At 42.0% G+C, this 21,765-nt stretch overlaps 1 protein-coding gene across 5 annotated transcripts in view; it reads left to right on the top strand.

Annotated features, from left to right (window-relative positions):
- kcnip4a (potassium voltage-gated channel interacting protein 4a) overlaps window positions 1-21,611 on the top strand; it is a 32,306-nt gene extending 10,695 nt beyond the window's left edge. For 2 of the 5 annotated variants that reach the window (XM_049735008.1, XM_049735007.2), the window contains exons 2-7: window positions 18,929-19,053; window positions 19,383-19,452; window positions 19,560-19,738; window positions 19,806-19,910; window positions 20,144-20,206; window positions 20,286-21,611. In XM_049735008.1, coding sequence (XP_049590965.1) covers window positions 18,929-19,053; window positions 19,383-19,452; window positions 19,560-19,738; window positions 19,806-19,910; window positions 20,144-20,206; window positions 20,286-20,333 — 590 coding nt within the window. In that variant the 3' untranslated portion in view covers window positions 20,334-21,611. Of the gene's footprint in view, window positions 1-5,927; window positions 6,094-18,489; window positions 18,586-18,928; window positions 19,054-19,382; window positions 19,453-19,559; window positions 19,739-19,805; window positions 19,911-20,143; window positions 20,207-20,285 lie in introns of those variants that run through there. The other 3 variants (XM_049735010.1, XM_049734999.1, XM_049735009.2) reach the window with 3 other exon arrangements.
- Window positions 21,612-21,765: the final 154 nt, after the last annotated feature.

The raw sequence follows: 21,765 nt of genomic DNA, 5'->3' as shown, positions 1-21,765 counted from the left end.
CAACCAGAGTGAAAATTAGACGGCACCCCAACATGTGAGACCATGTTCTTTCCGCGCATGGTTAGCCGGCAATATATTCGCTTCCTTCCAGCGAATAGGAAATCAATACACCCTTCAGGGGTCGGAATGAATCCTCTCAGGACCTCCGACACCTGTCATCAAGAAATCCCAGACGTTTAAATTCTTGAGTGTAAAATTTGTCATTTTCTGCTGAGTGACAGCTCGCAAATGGTTTTCAGGTACTGTTTGATTGGCCGCTCGCGGGGGCGTGAAGGGGGGGGATCTCGACGGATCAATCTTGGGGCGCTTTTGTCACAAAACGGTGTGCATGCGAGGGAGGGGCAACAACAGGAACAACCTGTTCTCATTTATTCCCACTTGGCCAGTGACTGGCATGTTATATCTCCGCGTGAGGGTCAGATTGTGAGCTGCGGTCAACAGCATGTTTTGTAGATCTCGTTTCCCACACACAAAGGAAGACGCCACGCCATTTCCAACCCAGCTCGCTGATTTATATTAATGAGGGTACCAAAGACTCGTGAGGTAGTGTCCGAGCTAGAATGATGGCCGATGTCGTCACGCGTGACCTCATTGCGTATGAAAAAGAGCTTTTTATATTGTTACAAAGGCGTGGCTTTTTCAGTAACATCCTCCAGGGGTCACATGCAGAAAATAGACTCCCCCTGGTTTGCTTTGCGCCAAAAAGTCACCTTCCCAAGGACACGATGACCCTGAGCTACGTCCCACCCCCTCCTCTCTGCTTGTCTACTGTAAACTGCTCCACACCTCCGTTGTAAACGGGCACAATTGCTTACTCTCCCCCGGGCCCGTCTGTCATGGCCGACCGTGCAGAAAATGACTCCGGTCACGTTACATATTGGCTAAATCTGTGCCAGTGGCAGATTGCTACAAATGACAGCGGGGAAAGTCACTCAGTGCTCATTCCGGTTGAAATCCAGGTTGTAAACGTGCCGACAAACAGATGTCTGGGCCAGTTTCCGAGAAAACAACTTATTAATTTTGTCGGAGTGAGTTTGTCACGACCGCCAGTGTTGCTTTTACTCTCCTCTCTAGTATGATAACCGTGAGCACAAATGTTGCGCAATCACATTATTAAAATAAGACCTCTAAAATGACTCTTTTATAAATATTTGGGGAAATAAAGAGTCAGGTATAAATGAATAAATATTCTGTTTTAATTCCTTGGGCTAACAAATGTTTTAGGGCAATGCACATTAACCAGAGCGAAGATTTGATTTTATTGTCGCCTTTGATTTGCTCCCTCCTCCTGCGTAACTGCTCGCCCCTCCCCTCTCTGCTCGCCGAGAAGGAGAAGTTAATTAATAAAGGCCATTAAAGAGGCTGCCTGTTGACTCAACTCTTCAAACATCCATATTTTGCCCCGCTTAGACGTCCCCTCAAAAACCAAAAGAGGAAAGTTCATTACTGCTGACAGCCAGTAATAGCCAATATTGATATAACCTTGTCTTTTTAAAATGACAGTAAAACACATTGTTTGATTTTTCTTTAAGCAAGCCAGCATTTTTTACCCATTGTAAATTTGAATCTGAAATTCGGCTGAGTTGTTTCCCATGCAGATTAGTTTCTAGTGCGATGAGTTGATGTATGATTTTGAATCATTCCCTCTTTTCCCCCCCCCAGCATTATCTGCGCATTGCTGAGCACACCGAGAATTCAATTTAAATGCAAAGCGACATAGGAAGTGCCAGTAATTTGCCGTACACGCTGTCGTGCTTGTACCCCGACTTGCTGGCCGAGGTTGGGGGGGGCGGAGTCACTGTTGTCTCCGATACGTTAGGCTCGCACCTAATGAGGATTGATCGCCATTTCTTGGTTGGCCTCTTTTCGGGTTATGCGCCCTATTTGCTTTTCTGCCCTCCCTATTAATTAACCCTTAAAGTGACCAATCTGTAGAGCACATTATAAGCCGAAATGACTTTTGAGGAGTTGATCAAATGTTTTGTTCTTGTGCTGTTGCAAAGCAGAGATTTATAATTGAAATATGTTTGTTGTATTGATTGAAAAGAAAATGGTGAGAAAAATATTAATCCAATCACTCCCAATGCTGGAGCTGTTTTTCTTAAAAAAAAAAAAAAGTTTTCCTTTTTTTTTTCCACCATTGTTGTGCTTGTCCTCACTGACCACTCAAGGTGACAGGAAGTCACCTGAGCAGACAGGAAGTTGCCGTTGGAAATCTTTTGCCTGTCCAAAGGTGTTTTCAACATTTCTGTCTGCATCTCCCACAGCCGCAATATGGCCGCCATCCTAATGCGATTTCATGTGGCCTACAGGATGCGAAAAAAGAAAGCAAATAACTGTAATTGCAGATTTGCTGGCGTAAATAGAGCAGAGCGGGCTGAGAAGACGCAGCAGTAAATAGAGACAAAGTCAAAACAATGTTTGTTTTGCACATTATGGTTCTCAGTGGGACGTGTTGAAAGTGCCCACAAAACTATTCCCGGAGGTGATCCTTGTGCTGGACAAGCCAATGATTTGTCCAAGCCAAAAAAAAAATGAAGCTCTAAAAATAAAACATCCGGCAAGCTACCTCCTGCAGCATTATTGAATCATTTTTTTTCTGTATTAAAGCCGCTAATTAAGTTTCAGCAAAAGCCTTTTTTTTTTTCCGCGGAGGATTAATGTATTGAAAATCATGGCTGGCGCTCAGCAGGCAACTGTTGGAGCATGAACGGAGATGAAGTGTACTGTGAAGATGCTCCCAATCCGGTTTTCTGCCGACGTACGTGCCCCGCCCCTCCCCTCTGTGAGTTGCGTGTTTAATGGGCGACCCCGAGATGTCACAGCCTGGAGCCGGCGAGGCGGCCGTGCTCAGACGTTCCTCAGCTAAATGTGACTACATGTCAAGGCTGTAGTAAAAAAGTACTCATCAATGGGCCAAGTAGGATTTTATCTGCTTTAAATTGACTTCCAGATGACCCAACGTGAATAATTTCTGCTTAAATCGCCTTTGGAAGGCGTCACCATGCAGGAGTCTGGTCATGAGATAGAGGCAACCACTTGAGAGAACTCAGATGTGAGCAATAACCAGCCAGGCCTGCCAATTTGGCCCATTTCTATCGTAGGGTGAAATGAAATTCATTGATTTTGCTCCGTGACGCCGCAGTTTGACCATGAAATGGGTTTTAACAGTGAGGCGGATGTGAACCTTTTCTGGAGTAAAACACAAACGCCGTCCCCCCTCCACGAATTCCACGTTGTGTATTATTGCATAGAAAGGTCATGAGCTAATTTAAAGGTGTAGAGTATTTGGATTTTTAAATGCTTATACATTTTTATACTAGGTCTAGTAATTAAAATAATTATAATGTATTTATAAATGAAGTATATAATAATAAATAATATTAATATACATAGCTCATATATAATAGTACTCTAACAGTAATTTTAATAAGTTTTGTAATTATAAATATTAAAATATACCAAAGTAATTCTAATATAAATTATGATTATAATCTAGGATAATATGACACTGACATGCTTCCTTGCATTCCAGTAGTCCACCACTAGATGGCAGACAATTCTACACACTGTCCCTTTAACACAACACTGTTAGTTAGAATAAATAGTAATCCCTGAAATCCTTGATTAGGTAGAGGGCTAATTTAGAACAAAGCCTGCAAATGGGAGATTTTTAATACCAACATGAAAACAAAATCAATCATTGTGATCTTATTGTTGCTGTTAATATTTTTTCCACGGTAGTCGTATGTTTATTTTCTTTTATCGATGACTTGGGCTCTGCTTAATTGGTTTTTAATCCTCTTTATGCACAGTTTTACATTTTTATGGCCCAAGGTTTCAAGCTGTGTGACAGTATGATTAATGTCCCCTATTAAAACCTTCCGGCGCTTAATTCATGCCGCAGACGACGACGTCGGCACTCAGATATATGAAATTATTTTATTCTGTTTTTAAGAGCTGCAGCCGCCACTGACGTTTTGGATGCAGAAGTCGCTTTCGGCCCTCAAATAACGATGTTGCTCAACTTTGTTCATTTGTTTATGCATTCGGTGTCTTTTTTTTTTTTTTTAAGCAAGTTGACACGCGTATTCCCTCTCAATCTGCTGGGATTAATGACCGAAAGCGTTTGGCTGCGCTTCAGCTTGTAAATGAGATGCTAAAAATACGAGCTACGGCTTCATGATTTGGATCACGTTGCATTAGCTGTTTGCCTCGCTTGGAAAGTTGCTTGATGACGGAATTGATGGGCAGCGGGAGTTTGCAGTGCAATATACTTGAGATGCGGGTTGAATGAAGCCTTTATTGCAGAGGTGTCAAACTTTTTCGCGGGCGGCATTGTAGTCATAGCTTCTTTCGGAGGGCCATTATGACTGTCAACCCAAATAAATGTATGAGCACCTCATATTATATATCCAGTAAAAGCTGCAAAACAAACTGACAAATAACTCGTTTTCAAATCAGAGTAAAAATTGGTCAAATATTAAAAAAAAAAAGATATTAAAAGTGAAGACAATTTGCATAATGACACATGAATTTGATGCACAATTTGTCTTCGCGGGCCACATAAAATGATGTGGCGGGGCGTATCTGGCCCCCGGGCCATGAGTTTGACACCTGTGCTTTATTGAATGGGGGGATAAATTCCAGACCCACAAAAAAAATATTTATTATACACCTCCTTCAGTGGGTGTCTGAAAGCGATTTATTTGATTTACATTATTTCCTATTTGAGATATTGTTGTGGTTTTCGTACGATTTGTTTAATGTGATGAAAAAATGGGTAATCTGTTTTGCGTAAGCAACACAAAAAAAAAAAATTGGGCTGCCACGAGACACTCCCATCTATTTGTGAAGCCTTCTTAGAGAAATCCTCTTTATTTTCAAACTTGGCACGGGACTCCAGCTGTGAATTTTTAATAGTACTCCGCAATAACCCACGCATGATGAGCACGCCACGGCGATCTCAAATGGGACAAAATGGAGAACGCTAATACACCGCCGCCAAATAAGTGTGAGGAGTTACACTTATTGCCTCAACACTTTGATTCCAAGAAAGTTTTTTTTTTATGGAGCGTCGAAATTGCTTGTTCTGTGACCGTGTAAGATGGACTCATAATGACGAGGCTTAAAAAAAAAAAAAAATGTTTAGAAAAGAAGCTGTGACACCTCTCACACCACTTTTGGTGCTGTGTTACGTCATGGAAAAAAAAAAAAAAGACTTATTTACACTGGGCCCCTTCTACGTCTCATCTTTTCCCGAGCTCTTCTTCCAGCAACGGAATGCTTTTCACTTGACAGTGTTTGGCGCGTGTGAGCAAAATTCTCAAGAAGCTTTCAGATTTATCAGCCGCTACAAAACGGAGCAATTGCGACCTCTAGCGTCCAAAAACGTGAGATACAGAATAGTATAAAAGCGTCGGTATATTTTTTTTAAATAGGCATTTTACATTTCAGTACTCTGTGGCCATCTAGTGGCGCTTTTGAAGTGAGACATTTTTTTTTTGTTATTATATTATTTTGTGTCCATAATCTTTGACTTTCCCTTCGATTGAATTGTGACCTTCACCTTAATCCACGCAATCTTCCTGTGAGGATCAGAGTCGAGGAAGAAATAGATGTCAAAGTAATGACACCACAAATAAAAATAAAAAAATACAAAACATCCTTTACACCTGTCCCACTGAAGCCGAGCCCACACTTTGGTCTCCGCTCCTCTTGAGCGTGGCAATTCATCTTGGTGACTTTCTCCAGAGCTGCTCCCGATCTTGGAGGAAGAAAGCGGGGAGGGTTTTTATCCGTGGCTTACGTGAAAACTCCAAACTCAGACTGCTTGTCGTGCATTCGAAGCAAGCCAGAGTGGCTAGAAAGGATTTTTTTTTCTCCCCCCCCCCTGCCCGTCTCTTTCGCTCACTCACTCCAATGTGAGACTTCACTATCAAGTGTGGGAGGCAAAAGTGTGAGTGTGTGTGTGTGTGTGGAATTCAAGCAGGACTTTCAGATCAGTCGCGACGAGCGAGCCAAGCAAAGGTATCATGGGAGCTTTAATGGTCATCTTCTCTCTTCAGCCCAAACAAAGACGCAAGCCCACAGGTAGGAAGCCAGACAGAATTTTTTTTTGGTGTGTCATTGGGATCCTGTACGAACCATCCTCCAGATGCCAAGCCCGTATACGGCCGTAAGCGAAAAGCGCTCAGCCAACTTGATGATTTCAAGCTGGTGTTAACCTTCCAACAGCAATGCAACAAATCTCAGCTGTTGCTCCATACAAATTTGGACGCGAGCGTGCAGAAAGTTCTTCCGTTTCCTTCGGCGAGCCGTTTTCTTGCCAGACCAGCAGATCGTGAAATTGCTTGGAAGTCGTCATTTCGTTTTTGTAGAGGGCGGGTGTAAAAAGTGGAAATATTATTTGCTTTGCCTCCAGTGTACTGACACTATTTGCAAGCCATCCAGTTGGTTTAATTGGCTCCGGGAGAAGGGAAGCACAGTGATATTAATGAAAGTCGTTTTTTTTTTTTTTTTTAAGGGGCCCGCGGTGAGCATGCAAGGCGCAGCAGCCTGGTTTTGCTGCATGTGCACTGTAAGCATATCTTAGATAGAGCCACATGGGAGGCTAACCTATATACAGTTACGGCAAGACGAGTGTTCTATACGGTCGGGATGGTTCATGGTATCTGTGGAAGCTTCTTCTTGGGTTGTGGGCTTAGTTGACTTTGTTTTAGGGGTATGAAACTTCGGAAACAAGTGCATCATCTTTCTTGAAGCACAAACGGTGAAATAATTGTGAGTCAAAAGGTTAGTCATGATAAAAAAATAATAATAATTGGGATTTATGGAAAAGGAAAAATGCCCCGGGTCATATTGACCCAGGTGTGAAGGTGACGCAGTTCAACAGATTTCAGAGATGGCTTTACCTGTCCCTAAATGTGTTTCTGATGCTAATTTCAAAAATCTTTTGACTTTTTTTTTTTGTAGTTTGTTGAGGTTTTCATTCTTTCAATTAATTACATGCTAAATTTTGCTATTTGTGGGTGGGGCTTGTCCCAATTCTCAACGAATAACCCACTTCCGCTGTACACTGAATTAAGATGATTAATTGGATCGGGTCTTCCTCTGATCGAATCTATTATCGTTTGCTAATCGATGACGGGCTCCAAATTACCGATGGTGTCGAGCCTTTTGTGTCCTTCCAACCGAAAAGGCTTTGCTTTCCCCCGCTACATTCAGCAAATAATGGCGAGAGGCACTTAACAAGCCACTCTGCAGCCTGCCATTTATCTCCGCCGTTTGCATGACAAGAGGCGCCCGCCCGTCCCACGAGTCCAACAAGCCCCCTCAGGTGCTCGCGCAGCGTGTGCGTGGTCGGGATCTGAATGTTTGTGTTTTTTGCCGTGTGGGAGGAAGCTGCTTACTCAGGCTACCAACTGGTCAAATGAGTTGTTTGCGACAAGAGACCACTCGCTGAAAGGCATGTGGAGGAACTATTGTTTTCATCCCCCTCATCCGAGTTGTTGTAGGTTGAACACCAGCGGAGATAGAATTTTTTTCCGTGGGGGGGCTGGGGGGTGTCAAGGATATCTCGGGGTCGGCAAAACATTTTTTTTACAAACCCCAAATATTCTACAAAAAATGCTGATGAAGATTCATTATGTGTACTTTACAAGGGAAGGGTGGAAATGTTGGGAAAAATCCTCGAAAAATCGGAAAATACCCAAAAGTCAATAATTGTATCTGGCCTGGGGTTCCGAGTATATTTCAGGGAGGGGCGAGTACCAGCCCGCTCCCCCTCTATCTTGTTTCTGTTTATTTTTTAAATTATATTTTCATAGTCCCTTGACAACCTCACTTTTTGTGCTGCATCTTTGTCGAGCGGTTTTCATTTTCCACCACCAAAGCTGGTAGGCCTTAATATTCCAACTGGCCATGTTTGTCACACACGGGCTTCTTATTCAGCGGTACCAGATGGGATGTTACAATGACAGCCCGTCGGCCGGCCGGCCCGCCGCTTCCTAACCAGGCCCGATTGATGACGTGGGCTGCAACAGTTTCTGATTAGTTCCCAGATGGTCAATGTCGGTCTGTGCTGTTGGCTATTAGGAGACCGGGCTAACAAGAAACCTGAGCAGCGGGGAACTTTAGCGGCCACGCTCACTATTTGTCTCGCAGCACGTGCTGATGTTTGGAAACGAGATGCTTGCTAGTTAGCACCCCTGTTACGCAACTTGACCCATTTCAAAATTTGAAGGAAACAAAATTGGATCAGGAAAGCGATGTGCAAAATATTGATTAAAATGCTTAGTAGGGAAGTTAATGATATTCTTTGTGGGGTAATTAAACAATCCCGGAGCGTTATTGCTGATCTTGAGAAACAAACATGGTTAAAATGTCCTTTTACAGTGTTTTGTTTTTTAATTTGTCAGCAGTTTTGTCCAGCTGTGGTTTGCACTTCCTCTAGTTGTCCACTTGGGGGAAGCAACGTCACATAATACAGCACCTCACTGCTTGCATTTTCATTGTTCTAATTATGTGATTAATTAACTGGCATGACTTACAAGATTGCACTACAATAATTTTTGCTTTTTTTTTTTTAAATCAAAGATGCAAGTAAATGTTTCAAGATAAAATAAAAATAAAACCAAAATAATATATAGATAAAATAAAAATCTGTATTGTGCAAGCCTTTCTAGGTCAAACTTTAAAACAAAACAAAAAATGAAATCAACCCATAATAAATATAAAATAAAATAAAAACAAAAATAATATATAATTAAAAGCTGTATTGTGCAAGCCTTTCTAGGTCTAATTTTAAACAAAATTAAAAAAATAAATCAACCCAAAAAGCTGATGTGCAAGTAAATAAATGTTTTAAATCGGCATCAAAAATATATCTAGGGACACAAAGCCTGATTAAAATTTGCTGTTCAGCGGTATAATAATTTCAGTGATGAAAAGTAGGCAAATTGTTTTGCTTTTTTCCAAAGGTATGCTATGTTTAAAACAATGGTGACCATTAACGAAAAAATAGCAATGTGTGTATGGATTATGAGACGATTTGCTACTTAGCTGAATCTTATTCGCTTGTGGTGTTGCAATGTATTGAATGGCATTGTGTCCATGTTGGAGTTTTTGTGCTATGCAGGTGTCAACATGCACGCACGCACACACACACACACACACACACACACACACACACACACACACACACACACACACGCACGACTAATTAGCTTCACCACCAATCACACTGATTGATACGACACACTGTGCTGATTATTTACCAGGCCTTGATTGCGCCCTTGCAAACACCTGAATTGATGAGAACGCATCATGTTTCACTTGTCGTACTCCTTTGCCTCTTTTCGGTCTTAATGGAGGCATCAGGGCAGATAAAGGGTCATATTGTACTTTATAAAGTAAGTAGATTGGAGATATTCTCTTTTTTTAAATTCTGTGTCTTGGTAATGACGAATCTGTAGAAATATTTGTGACTTTGTGTAGAGGATAAAGAATATATGCCTGTGTGTATTGTATGCTGCCTGCATGTGTTGCTACCATTTGTGTTCAAATGGATCTTGTTTAATTGATTATAATTATTGCAATATTGACGTTAGTTTGGTTAGTAGGTCTGTGGCATTTCCCATGTTGTGTTAGCATTCAGTTAGCAGTAAGGCGCTAATTATTTTGGTTTGGTAAAAACAATTTTGTTCTCTCTGTTTCATTTTAGGTTGGGTTGTAAACATCGACTGTGAAAACTCAAAGTATCTTTTTTTTTTTTTCAATATTAGTTGCCAATTTACCTGCCACCATAACGTTCAGCTTATAAAAAAAAAAATTGTTCACAAGTCAAAATAATCACTATTATATAAGCCTCTTTTTTCCTCTAAAAATATTTTCTCTTTTATATCTTTCTCTTATTTCTAAAATATTTAACTATAATACTCATTTTAAAATTGTATTATCTACATTTAAATGCTTGGTAAATAAAACGGTGAGCAAACAAGGGTGGCCAATCACGTTCTTTCTCCCCCTCCTCCTCCTTGTTGTCGTCCACACGTGCCTCCCGGCCAAAGAGCGCCGCACAGGCGAGTTTGTCGAGCGGCGTTTTTGATGGCCCGTCGACATGAACTCGGAGGGTCTGGAGATGTTGGTCGTAGTGGTCCTCGTCGTCAACGTTCTGGAACAGTTTGGCTTGTTGGATGTCGGATACGCCGGTAAGATGAGCGTGAAAAAGCAGAGAAAGTTAACTTCGGTGTACACTTGTTAATAAATACGGTAACTCCGTCAAATTTTCTGGACACACTGAGAAACATTATTGCAGATATGACATTTTCCCTTTCCATTTGTAATTTTGAGAAGAGATATATTGATTTTTCCCGATGGTGCTGATTAGCTCTGCCGATTGTATTTCAGTTGCCGGCCGGCGGCATCGGACAGCGGCTCCGACCCTTCTGGGTCGCGGCTGCCTTTTTATGTCTCCCCGCCGTCCCAGCCGATGTTTCTTGTCCCTCGCCGGCCGTTGACCTTTTCACCGGCTTGTCGGACCGATCGCCGGCAGGCTGACAAACGGCGCGGCGTAAATCAAATGTTATCGGTTCTTCAATGTTATCAGCTTCTGCACACGGGCCTGCTTGTCTTTTGTAACCCTGTCACTCACTTCCTCTTTGTCCATATTAATTAAAAGATAGGTGGCGCTGTTGAGCATGTGTCAGTAAAATGTTTGAGGGTGGAGCCAACTTAAATGGGGAAAAATATATTTTTTAGTAATTTTATTTATTCATCAGCATTTTTCAATGCCATGGCATTTTTTTTTCTTTCCAATAACAGCAAAAAAGAACAGTTAGCCACAATATTAAATATTTTGTATACCCGTGTTTGATCGTCCCAGTTTACTGCCACGCCATCGCCTTTCCACCTCGCCACCAAAGATGGCGGCTCGCTTTCACTTTCTGTTTCCCTAATTGTGTCCTCTAATTGTGTCTCCCTTCGTAAATGACATGCCAAGCGGTTTTGATTGATGAGCGAGCGAGATAAACCGTTCACGGTTCACTTAAAGCAATTAATGAAAATTCCCAGATGAATTGTGGACGAGAGATGCTGATGAGTGGCGCTCATTCAGCATGGCTGTTGGAACTTAGCATGTTGTCTTTTTGCCGTCAAAACAATTTCCGGACTGAGGAATTTTATGTAGACAAATGTCGAGAATTTTTTTCACCGACAACTACGATCAGTGTAATTCTTTCCTGACTGTGTAAACAAAAGTTGCTAGTTTTAGAAAAGGCCAGTAGAGGGCGGTATGCTCTTTTTTTTTTTTTTTTTTTTTTTTTTTTTTGCTGCTGACCCCCCAGCATGTCAACATGCAGAGCAAACATGTAGTGAGAAGGTCCCACAAAAGAGGTGGACGTGGAGTGGTTCGTGTTCTCTCACCGTGACCCCTCCCTCCCTTCTTCACACGCCCCCTCCCCTCCTCCTCCTCCCTCACCCTCCTCCCCTCGCTCAGCGCTTCTCAAGTGCAAGAGCGGAGTTTGCTCCCGCCGCTTTCCCGTCATCGTCGTCTAGATCGAGTTCACGTCCCCACCGGGGCCATGCGATCGCTTTGGTGACCCGACGGACTCGAGGTCTCGACCTGGATTTAGGGAGCGGGCAGGCGGGAAACGGGTGCCGAGGGGTGCCCGGCTTGTGCGCCCGGCCCGGCTTAGCGCTGGAGTGGGCACGGGGGAACTGGAGCGCGGGACCGGGTGCCAGCCCCGGTAGCTTGGAAGGCGAGGAGGGGGGCGGCTCCGGCTTCGGCTCGGGGCAAGGGGGCGACGAGTGGTCCGAGGGCGGCCCGGTGCTGAGCGCCATCTGGGAGACGGAGGGGCTGCAGACGGTGGGCATCGTGGTGCTGGTGTTTGCTTCCATCAAGCTGCTGCACATCTTGGGGATCATCAACTTCTCCGAGGGTAAGAAGTGTCAGACAAGGGTGGTCCCAAATCAATATCCTCACACTTTATTTTGAATGACGTCTTTATTTATTCGCATATAAGATACAGTCGAATTAGCCTTTTTCCAATCAGGGCTAATAACGTTCAACAACAATAGAAAAGGAAAAAGTGCAGTTTTTGTTTTAAAGAGGTGTTTAAGACTCATCGGGGAAAAACGACTAGTTTGTCGCATAGAACTCTTTTATGCTGTTTGAAATAAACTGTTGTAAAGAACATTTGACAGTTTATTTCCTGGCTAGGACTCTCTTGTCTTGTAGCCGTCATTTATGTTCATGTTTTGATTTCATTTTTTTGTTTACTTTAACTCTTTGGTTGGATTTGACTCTTGTCATTATCTATCCACTGTGGATCATTTTAAAAAGTGAGACATGGTCTTCAAAGTTCTTCATTCAAATCAGTCACTCTTCGACTGTTTTTGTGGTGTAAATTTTTGTCTTTGAGACCTCATTAAAATAAAATCCACTGCCGTGAGGTCACTGGGAAGCTCTTCGTTGATTTAACTCCGCCTACTGTCTTGCAAATTGCCTTTGAGAAATTTTCAAGCTTCCACTTGTTCTAAGAAAGGTCACCTTTGCAAGCTTCGACAAAAACCTTATTTCATATTTATTTATTTATTTATTTGGGACACGCTGTAAAGGAAAACGATTCAAATGTGTTGAGGAGTCTCGAACGGCGTCTCATATGCATCTCAAGGAAAAGCCGTCTAATTAGCGAGGCAGCGATAAAAACTCACTCAGCGCGTCAGGCCCGAGCGAACGCTTTAATCCCGACCGACCGCGTCGGTCTCATTAAATCAACCTGCTCCGATGACACTTCAGTTAGACTTCCAATTAGCGTGGCCATTCACACACGTATGTGTTTGCTTCCTTCTAATTGGGGATGCGAGCGTACTTGGCGTAGATTGAGTTCGTTTTTGCTTCTCCGAATGGAAATCGATGAGGCCAGACGACATCCACGTGTGGTTATCAACACGATACGTTGGGTGTCTGGAGGGATAATCGCTGCGGGAAAATCAAGCATCTGATGAGCTTGTCAGTCCCTGAGCGGGAAGTTTGGGAGATGTGGAGAAAAAAAATCATTTCGCAATTATGAAACTGGCGAGATGGTCAATAATGGTAGACAAATAGTTATTTTTAAAATTACCTCGGAGGAAAATCGTTTTCAAGTTTAGGGATTAAATTGAGTTTGTGGCTGCGACTTTATCGCTTTGTTTTTCATAAATGACTTATTTATTAATTTAATTCTTCATTCAAACTACTAATTTCAAAAGCGCCATACACAAATAATGCAGAAGTTTTTTTTTGTTTTTTTTTATTCTCCTGGGGTGAATTTGGGAAATGTCAAGTAGTAGCTCCATGAGATTGCACACTTGGTTGAACATGCGTCCATGCGCACATCTACCAAAAAAAAAAAAAAAAGCCACCTGAGCAAACTCCATCTGGAGGCCAATGTTTATCAACCCACCGTAAGCAAAATTTCCCATGCTTGTTGTTTTTTTGTATGGAGTGCAAAAGTGCTTCGCATTGCGCTGACTCAGCCACTTTCGCTCAATCCATCATTTTGGTTGCTTCACTTAATTGCATTTTTTTTGTATGCTTTTTTATTTTTTATTTTTAAACAATGCTGTATCTGATTTAGAAATCAATTCAAAAGGACTACAAGCGTGTGGCGCAATTAGCCTTTTGCTTTTTTTTTTCCTCAACCCCTTTTTAGCATTGAGGAAGTGATTGACGTGGCCTTTTGCCGGCGTCCCTTGGGGGTGTTTACACTCAAGTGAAGTCTGCGGCGGAAGAGCCAATCACTTTGGATGAAAACATCAACGCTAATAGATTGCGATGGAGACGATAGCGCCGCTGATGTGGAACAAAAGAAGACTGATAGGACGAGAAGGGCATGATTGGCACGGCTCTAGCTAACGCGGTGTAGTCAAAAGTATTGGGACACCTGGCTTATGCGGGGAGCCATTTTCGCTGTTGGGCTATAAAATCTCAATATTGACATTTGGTGTATTTGTTAAATTAAAAAATATTTTTTCTTTTAAATTTTTTAATATATTTTTAATTTAAAAATACAGGGAGCCAGTTTAGCTGTTGGGCAATAAAATCTCAATATTGAAATTTGGTATATTTGTTAAATTAAATCAAAAAGTATTTTTCCTTTTTAAATTTTGTATTTTTAAATTTAAAAATTGGCATTTCTCACGGGTCTAACAATGGAAGCACTGTTCTGTTCATAATCTTGGAGACTTGATGGATTTTGAATGTTAATGAGTTTTTATCACTCTGATTTGTTATTGTTTTCTAAGTGATTGTACTAATATTTGAACTAATGAAAGAATTTTTAATGAATTAAATAAAAATATTCAGACGAATTTGAACTAAAATTAGCGAGAAAGTAAAACAGTACATGTAAGCAACAAACAATACAGTCGTCTTCCTAATGAAGCCTTCGTTGGGCCCTGCTATGTCGTCAATCTGTCAAGATGGCAGGTCTGTCTACGTGAAGCCATATACAGTATTAACCGCCTGGCTCACGTCTTTGCGAAACGCTGCGTGCATTTTCCCGTCAGTCGTAAAACGTCGCAGGCACTTTTTATTAAATAACGACAATGACATATGGCTCATGCCGACTCGCTCCCGCGTTGGGGCTTGTTTGTGCATCCACCTCTGGAATCCGCTGTGTGGCTTATCTGATTGGATGAGGGCTGATGCTGGTAGTGGGGGCCCTTTTTCATTACACGGCGGGGACTTTGTTTGGATCTCTTTTGCTTTATTGACTGAGCTTGTGTGGATGCTAATCAGCGTGTGTCCTCCTTATTCTGCAGCAGCACTGCTACATTATTCACATTTGATAGATACACTACCTCTTCCTGTCTGTCGTGGAACTTTATAATATCTTGTTGTATTATGTAGTACCTGCCAAAGAACTGATTCACACCTCTTAAGACTGTAGTAATGGAAAAATGAAGCTTCAAAGTTGAATCATGAACCGGTTGGGTTTTTTTCATTCCTCTAGAGCACAGGTGTCAAACTCAAGGCCCGGGGGTCAGATACGGCCCGTCATATCATTTTATGTGGCCCGCGAAGACAAATTGTCCATCAAATTTGTCATTACTAGAATTGCAAATTGTCTTCACTTTTAATAATTCCTTTTTTAAAAATATTTGACCAGTTTTTACTCGTCTGATTTATTTGTCAGTTTGTTTTGTAGCTTTTAATGAATATAAAATGAAGTGCTCATACATTTATTCGGGTTGACAGTCATAATGGCACTCCGAAAGAAGCTATGACTACAATGCAGCCCGTGAAAAAAAGAAGTTTGACACCCCTGCTCTAGAGGACACTCTGTTCCAATTTGGGCTACAGCGCCATCTAGAGTAGTCAATAAATACAACTGGTTCGTGAAGCAAATTTGAAGCTTCGTTTTCCCATCAGGGTAAGCGTACCACATTTTAGCAGAATCTAGTACCCTGTCATTCAAATATCTCGAAGACATCATAGCATAGCCATGCTTGACATGTCTACTATCCGATGTGGCACAATTTGATTCTGCCGTAGAACAGTCGAGTAACATCAGTCCTTTTCCGACAATGACATTTCAGCAACGTTTCTCATTGTACACCTGTTGACGGCCGGCGGCGGCGGTGGCGGCTGGTGTTGATAGATGCGCTCCTTCCATGGAGATGAGCTGGCTGATAAATGTGCTCCTATATTAGGAGCGCCGCGCGGCTGCCATCGAGATACAATCGGGTGTCGGGTTGCTTTCAGGTGCTGACGCTTTGTTGTTGGATTTGCTTGGTGCGCTTTAACAGTGATTTGAGGGGCGTGGAATTTTTTATCTCATTCTTTCAACTTATTCCAAAGTCTGTTATCGCTGGAATTATGACTTTTTTCCAAATTATAATTAATAAATGTGTGTCCACATTTAACTCTTATCATCTACCTCTGTGAACTAAATAGATGAATCTATTTTGATTCATCTTTAGTCATTTAAATCCTTGCATTTTTAGAGTCCGACTCGATATCAGATTTACAGATGTCACTTGTCCTCATGTTTCGGTAGTGACCACTAAAGTTCCAAACGCTCCGTGCTGGGTCATCGTATGCATTTCGAGGTCAAGCAGACTCATTAAATATAAATCAGCAGCTCCTTTTCAGGTTCAGGGAGCTTGTTAGTTTAGGGTCAGCCAGGTTTGATCTTTACTTTTAGATAAATGACAAACCTGGAGGCTGTCGGTGGCCTGCCTTTCGATTCGTTCCAGCTTCCCCTTTATTCACTTGTTTTGTAGTAATTGACAAAGCAGGTGCAACAGAAAACATCGTCGTGTGCAAAATTGGCCGTGCTGTGTCCTATGGTAATTCCATTTTGCTGAGCTTTTTGTCTCGCGCTTATAAACCTTGGCGCGGCGTTCAATCTTAATAATCCCTTTCTGTGTGGCTGCGCGGCGGTGAGGAGAAAATAGCGATGACAATATCTCACGGAGTACAACCACGGGGTTTCTTTGGAGGGAAGAGAAGGCAAAAGTGCAGCAGGGATGGCCATTTTATGACTATTTCCACCCTTTATTTTTAATGTGAATGTTCTGAATGTTGCATCATTGCATGGAGCTCTACTTACTGTTCGACCCACCATTTTTGTGTGTATGCATCTGTAGAAGTTGCGTACTTGATTCTTCAGGTCAACAACACCAGAATCCATTGCAAAGCTCACATGAAAAATCAAAAAAGTACAACAGTCCCTCACATTATTATTATTATTATTATTATTATTATTATTATTATTATTATTATTATTATTATTATTATTATTATTATTAATAATTGAGTAGGTGGCTACAGGCAGTTTGAATTGTATTTTGACCCGGAAATGTTACAGAATCAATTATTAATTAAATTAATAATAATGATTATTAATAATTAATAATAATAATAATAATTATAATAATAATAAAAAGGTCATCCAAAGGTCATCCAAAGACACTATACATACAGGAATAAAAAATAAATAAAATAAACCGAGAAAAAAACTGTTGTTATTAGCTAAACTGGCCTATTCACTCTTTTTGTGCTCATTCAAACACAAAAATGAAAATATAAAATTTGTGATATTTTGGATCTAGTGCTCATAGTTTGTGGTATTTTTGTGTTTCAAACAGTGAACATGCACATTCCACACCAGATTTAAAAAATAATGTAAACACATTTTGTAGAATATTACTTTATCTGTTAATCATCAAATGTTCACTGACCTAAATTGCAAAACGCACTTGCGACGGCAGTCAACGTTTGGATTCCGGTAAACGATTTTAAACGTCTATGGCAGTCAAGGAGTAACACAATGCGGTGCTGCTACTGAAGTCGCACAACTCCGTAGGCTATTTGGACTCGGCTGTGAGCGACTGAAGCCTTGAGCAGTAAAACGACATTGTTGTATTTGTCTGGCACCCACAAATAATTCATCTTCCGGGCCAGCTCTTTGTCCTTGAGCTTCTCGCCAAAACGTCTGGCTACCCGTGGTGTGAATTAAAATCAAGCTTCCTAAATTCACAACTGCACGTTATCAAAGCCAGCGAAGCTTCACTAGAAGGTAATTGCGAGCGTGGTGTCAGCCAGGTAACGTCGATGAATCAAAGTGGCTTAAAGGCATCAACAAAATGTCTCCCTCATCGCTGAGAAATGCGTCAGGCGCCGTAACGGTTGCCATCTGCACTCGGCAACGATGCTCCACAGTACAAATGACGACTTTTTCCGCCCTCCCCCATTAGCGAGCGTCGCCAAGTTGGGGTAAATGCGTTTGGCAGTGCACTTTTTGGATGCTGGCTGTTGTCAGTCTGTCCAAGGAATAACAATAAAAATTGATTGGGAAGTGTTTTTTTACAACCGGATTGGTGTTTTTGTCCTTTTTATGAGGCCATTTTATCTGGCTGTTTCAAGATGTACTTGCAACTACCACATTTTTATTGGCCGGATTATACAAGCTTCTTATACCTTACACAGTTAAGTACAGTGGTTATAAAAAGTGTACACACCTCTGTTTAAACGGCAGGTGACGTTAAATGAGGCCAAGAAAACTCATTTCAAACTTTTTCCCTACCATTAAAATTTTTTCCCACATCACTTTTTTAATAAACAATTAAAATAATGAGGTTGCATAAGTGCGCACACCCTCTTGTAAGTGAAGATGGTGTCGCCACGCCGACAGGAAGAAAGTCGTCCATCGGAGCACGGCCTAATGAGATATCAGTCTCTCCTCTGCACGAGAGGAGGTCAGCAGTCTCGAGTTCTGCTGACCCAGTGGCAGACTTTTAAATAAGTCATGCCGAGAGCGGTGATGTCACCCTCATGGCACCCCTCAACTTGTTTACAGGTGTCGCTTTACACCACCATGACGCTTGCAATCACCGGCCTTCCTTCATGTTGTTGCCCTGAAGAAATCCAGCCCATCTTCCTCCAAATGTCTCGGTTGCCGCGGTAACCGCACTCCCTCCTCATGTACTTGTGCTCTCCAGGTTACCCGTCGCTTGTCCGCGAGGGCGGGGTGAGGGCTCGCCTCATGAGGTTGCTCCCGTGCGCCGCCGCCAAGTCGTCGTCGGGCGCCGAACAAAGCAAGTGGCACTTCTCGGGCTCTTCTTGTCAAAGACGCTTAACGCAAAATACAAGATGTTCACCTCGTGACCTCACATGTGACCAAAGGGGGCGCTCTTGAGAAAACTGGTCAAATAGCTTGAAAGAGTTTTTCTGCGTTGGCATGTTGTGTTGTGGGCAGTGAAGGTAAATCGCATCTCCATGTTTGCTGACAGGAAAGAAAAAGGCATCCTTTTAGGGGGCGGAGCTTTATTTATTGAAGCAGATGACTCTTCTGGCAAACATTGCGACTCCAAAAGTGAATGTTAACTCAGGACTGTAGCCTTCCAAATTTGATGTATGACCTTCATTTTCCTCCCCCAGACAGCATCGAAGACGAGCTGGAACTGTCGACCGTGCGTCACCGCCCCGAAGGTCTCGGACAGCTGGAAGCGCAGACGCGCTTCTCCCGCAAGGAACTGCAGATCCTCTACCGCGGCTTTAAGAACGTGAGTGATGCTCAGCAAGCCTAACTTTCCGGCGACCGAACATAAGAGGAGAAACTGAGCTGTGGGCGAAGACAAATAAAGCGCCTCCAACTCAAGTGGCAGCAGAATGAGGCTATTTGTCCGGAGCGCACGCTCAGGTGGTCAAGCAGGCTCTGAATAAAACTCCCTAAGGTCTTGATGTGAAAAGTCACAAATGATGACCTCGGGAAGGATCTCACGCCTGGCCGGGCTTTGCGTAGTGTTTTCGATGTTCACAGATGAGCGATTTGTTATATCTAAATCAAAGAAGTATTTGTTTTTTTCACAAAATATGTGGTGGTCTCTCGCAGGAATGTCCAAGCGGCGTCGTCAACGAGGAAACCTTCAAAGACATTTACGCCCAGTTCTTCCCACAAGGAGGTTTGTGCTCACTCGTTTTGTTCATCCAAATCCCCTTTCGAGCAAGAAAAGACAAGTCGGACACGGGCTGCTGCTGATTCTTCCTTTTTTTTTTTCGTCTCCTGCAGATGCGTCGATGTACGCTCACTTCCTGTTCAACGCCTTTGACACGGATCACAACGGCTCGGTGAGCTTTGAAGATTTTGTCATGGGTCTTTCCATTTTATTGCGGGGCACCATTCAAGAGAAACTCAATTGGGCTTTCAACCTCTATGACATCAACAAAGATGGTTACATCACCAAAGAGGTACAGCTCAGTGGACCTCCTATAAATAAAATGTCAAATTTTCTGGGTTGACGGTATTGTCCCGCAGGAGATGCTCGACATCATGAAGGCCATCTACGACATGATGGGTAAATGCACGTACCCCGTGCTCAAAGAGGAGACGCCACGCCAGCATGTAGATGTGTTCTTTCAGGCAAGTTGTAGATTTTTTCCTGGAAAGGTATGACGGAATCTTGGAAATTGGTTGCTTTCAAACAAAAATGGCCTCTGTCCTGCGTACGTCGCTATTTAAATAGCATGAAATCAAAGTTGGACTGAATCTTTATTAATTGGCTTGAGTGTCCCAATACTTTTGGAGCGGACTCCGGAAATGCAGAAATGTGGAACCGCAGTAACGATGAAGTAATGTTGCCCCTCCCCTAACAGAAAATGGATAAGAACAAAGACGGCGTGGTGACCATCGACGAGTTCATCGACTGCTGCCAAAATGTAAGCGGCGGCGGCCGTTGTGACATCCCGACATTTTGGCACGCTCGCCTTGTCTAACCGTGTTTTTTTTTGTCGCCAGGACGAAAACATCATGCGCTCCATGCACCTCTTTGAAAACGTCCTTTAACTCGACGTCTCGAGGGAGTGTGTGTGTGTGCGTGTGTGTGCGTGCATGTGTGTGTGGAAAATGCAGACCTCCACCCATCATGTGTTGTTCCTGGCTGGGAACATTCTGGAAAAGTTGACTTTTATCGTTTATCCATTCTTTTCCCACCAGGTGATATCACTGTGACTTTTATGTTCCTGTCGTTATATTTCCAGTCTTCTTTATGACCGGTGTATTGTTTTTAATTCTGTATAGCAGTGGTTCTTAAAGGGGAAGTCTACCCAAAAAAATGTCTGTATAATTATGTTCTATGTGCTGCCACTTGTCTAAACTCTGAGGAATATTCTGTATGTGGAATATGAGTTTTATCCATCTTGGAGGGCGGCCATTTTACCGTTTGTTGTCAAATGACATCAACGTTGCCTTCTCAGGTCACAACCAATCACGACTCAGCTTCAGAAAACTGGTGAGTTGTGATTGGTTATGACCTGAAAACTGTGATGTCATTTTCAGTCAATAACAAATGGCAAAATGGCCGACGCTTGAGATGGCTAAACACAGGTGAGTTTTGGCTGTTTCATTCATATTCCACAAACAAAAATTTAATCAGAACACCGTTTCAATTAGTTGGAATGCACAAAACAGACTCAAAGAAAATTTGGGGGTTGACTTCCCTTTTAAACTTTTTATACCAAGTAGCACTTCAAAAACTACTTGGCTACCAACATCATAACCGACATTCACATACAGTAACTTAAATTTATGGAGGAACTGATGATTGTTTTGATTAAAATATATTTAAAAGTTAGTACAACTGAACTGTACTTGACAAATGCATTCGTGTGCCACTTTTGAGAATCACCAATATATGTATACAGCAAAGATAAAGATTGATGGAAGAAGACCAGGATTGGACTGAATGGATTAGTCCACATAGCACACCAATAGTTTATATTAAATCTATGTATAGAACACTAGACGGCAATAACACTCCAAGTGGACCTCTTTGTTTTCATTTTCTAGCGTTTTTTTAAATTTTATTCACATTACGCTCATTGTACAGTGCGGTTTTAAGAGACAAATGTGAATTGTAGTTTTAAAAGCGATGTTTGTTTCATTTGACTTCCTTAAAATGACTCAATGTTGTACAGTTTATCTTTGACAAAGGTGTGGTTGTATTTATTTTATCTATGTTAGTTAGGTAAGGAAATCCTGACATGTCACTTCAAAAGTTATCATGATGCATTTCTACATTTGTGTAAATATACCACAAGGTGAAAATAAACTGATGAACCTCTACTTCTTCAATTTGCCTTCATACACAAAATACTGACGGGCGAGAATTCGGTATGTTTTTTGTGCTCTGCTGCCCCCTAGCGGCGTCAAGATGAAGACACTGAAGCGCGTTCTCAAGTATGTATTTTTTAATCCATACTTTGTATTAATGTTTTAT

The sequence above is a fragment of the Syngnathus scovelli genome, chromosome 1 (genome assembly GCF_024217435.2).
Source record: "Syngnathus scovelli strain Florida chromosome 1, RoL_Ssco_1.2, whole genome shotgun sequence".
Classification (NCBI taxonomy): domain Eukaryota; kingdom Metazoa; phylum Chordata; class Actinopteri; order Syngnathiformes; family Syngnathidae; genus Syngnathus; species Syngnathus scovelli.
This window is presented reverse-complemented; position numbering and strand designations above follow the sequence as displayed.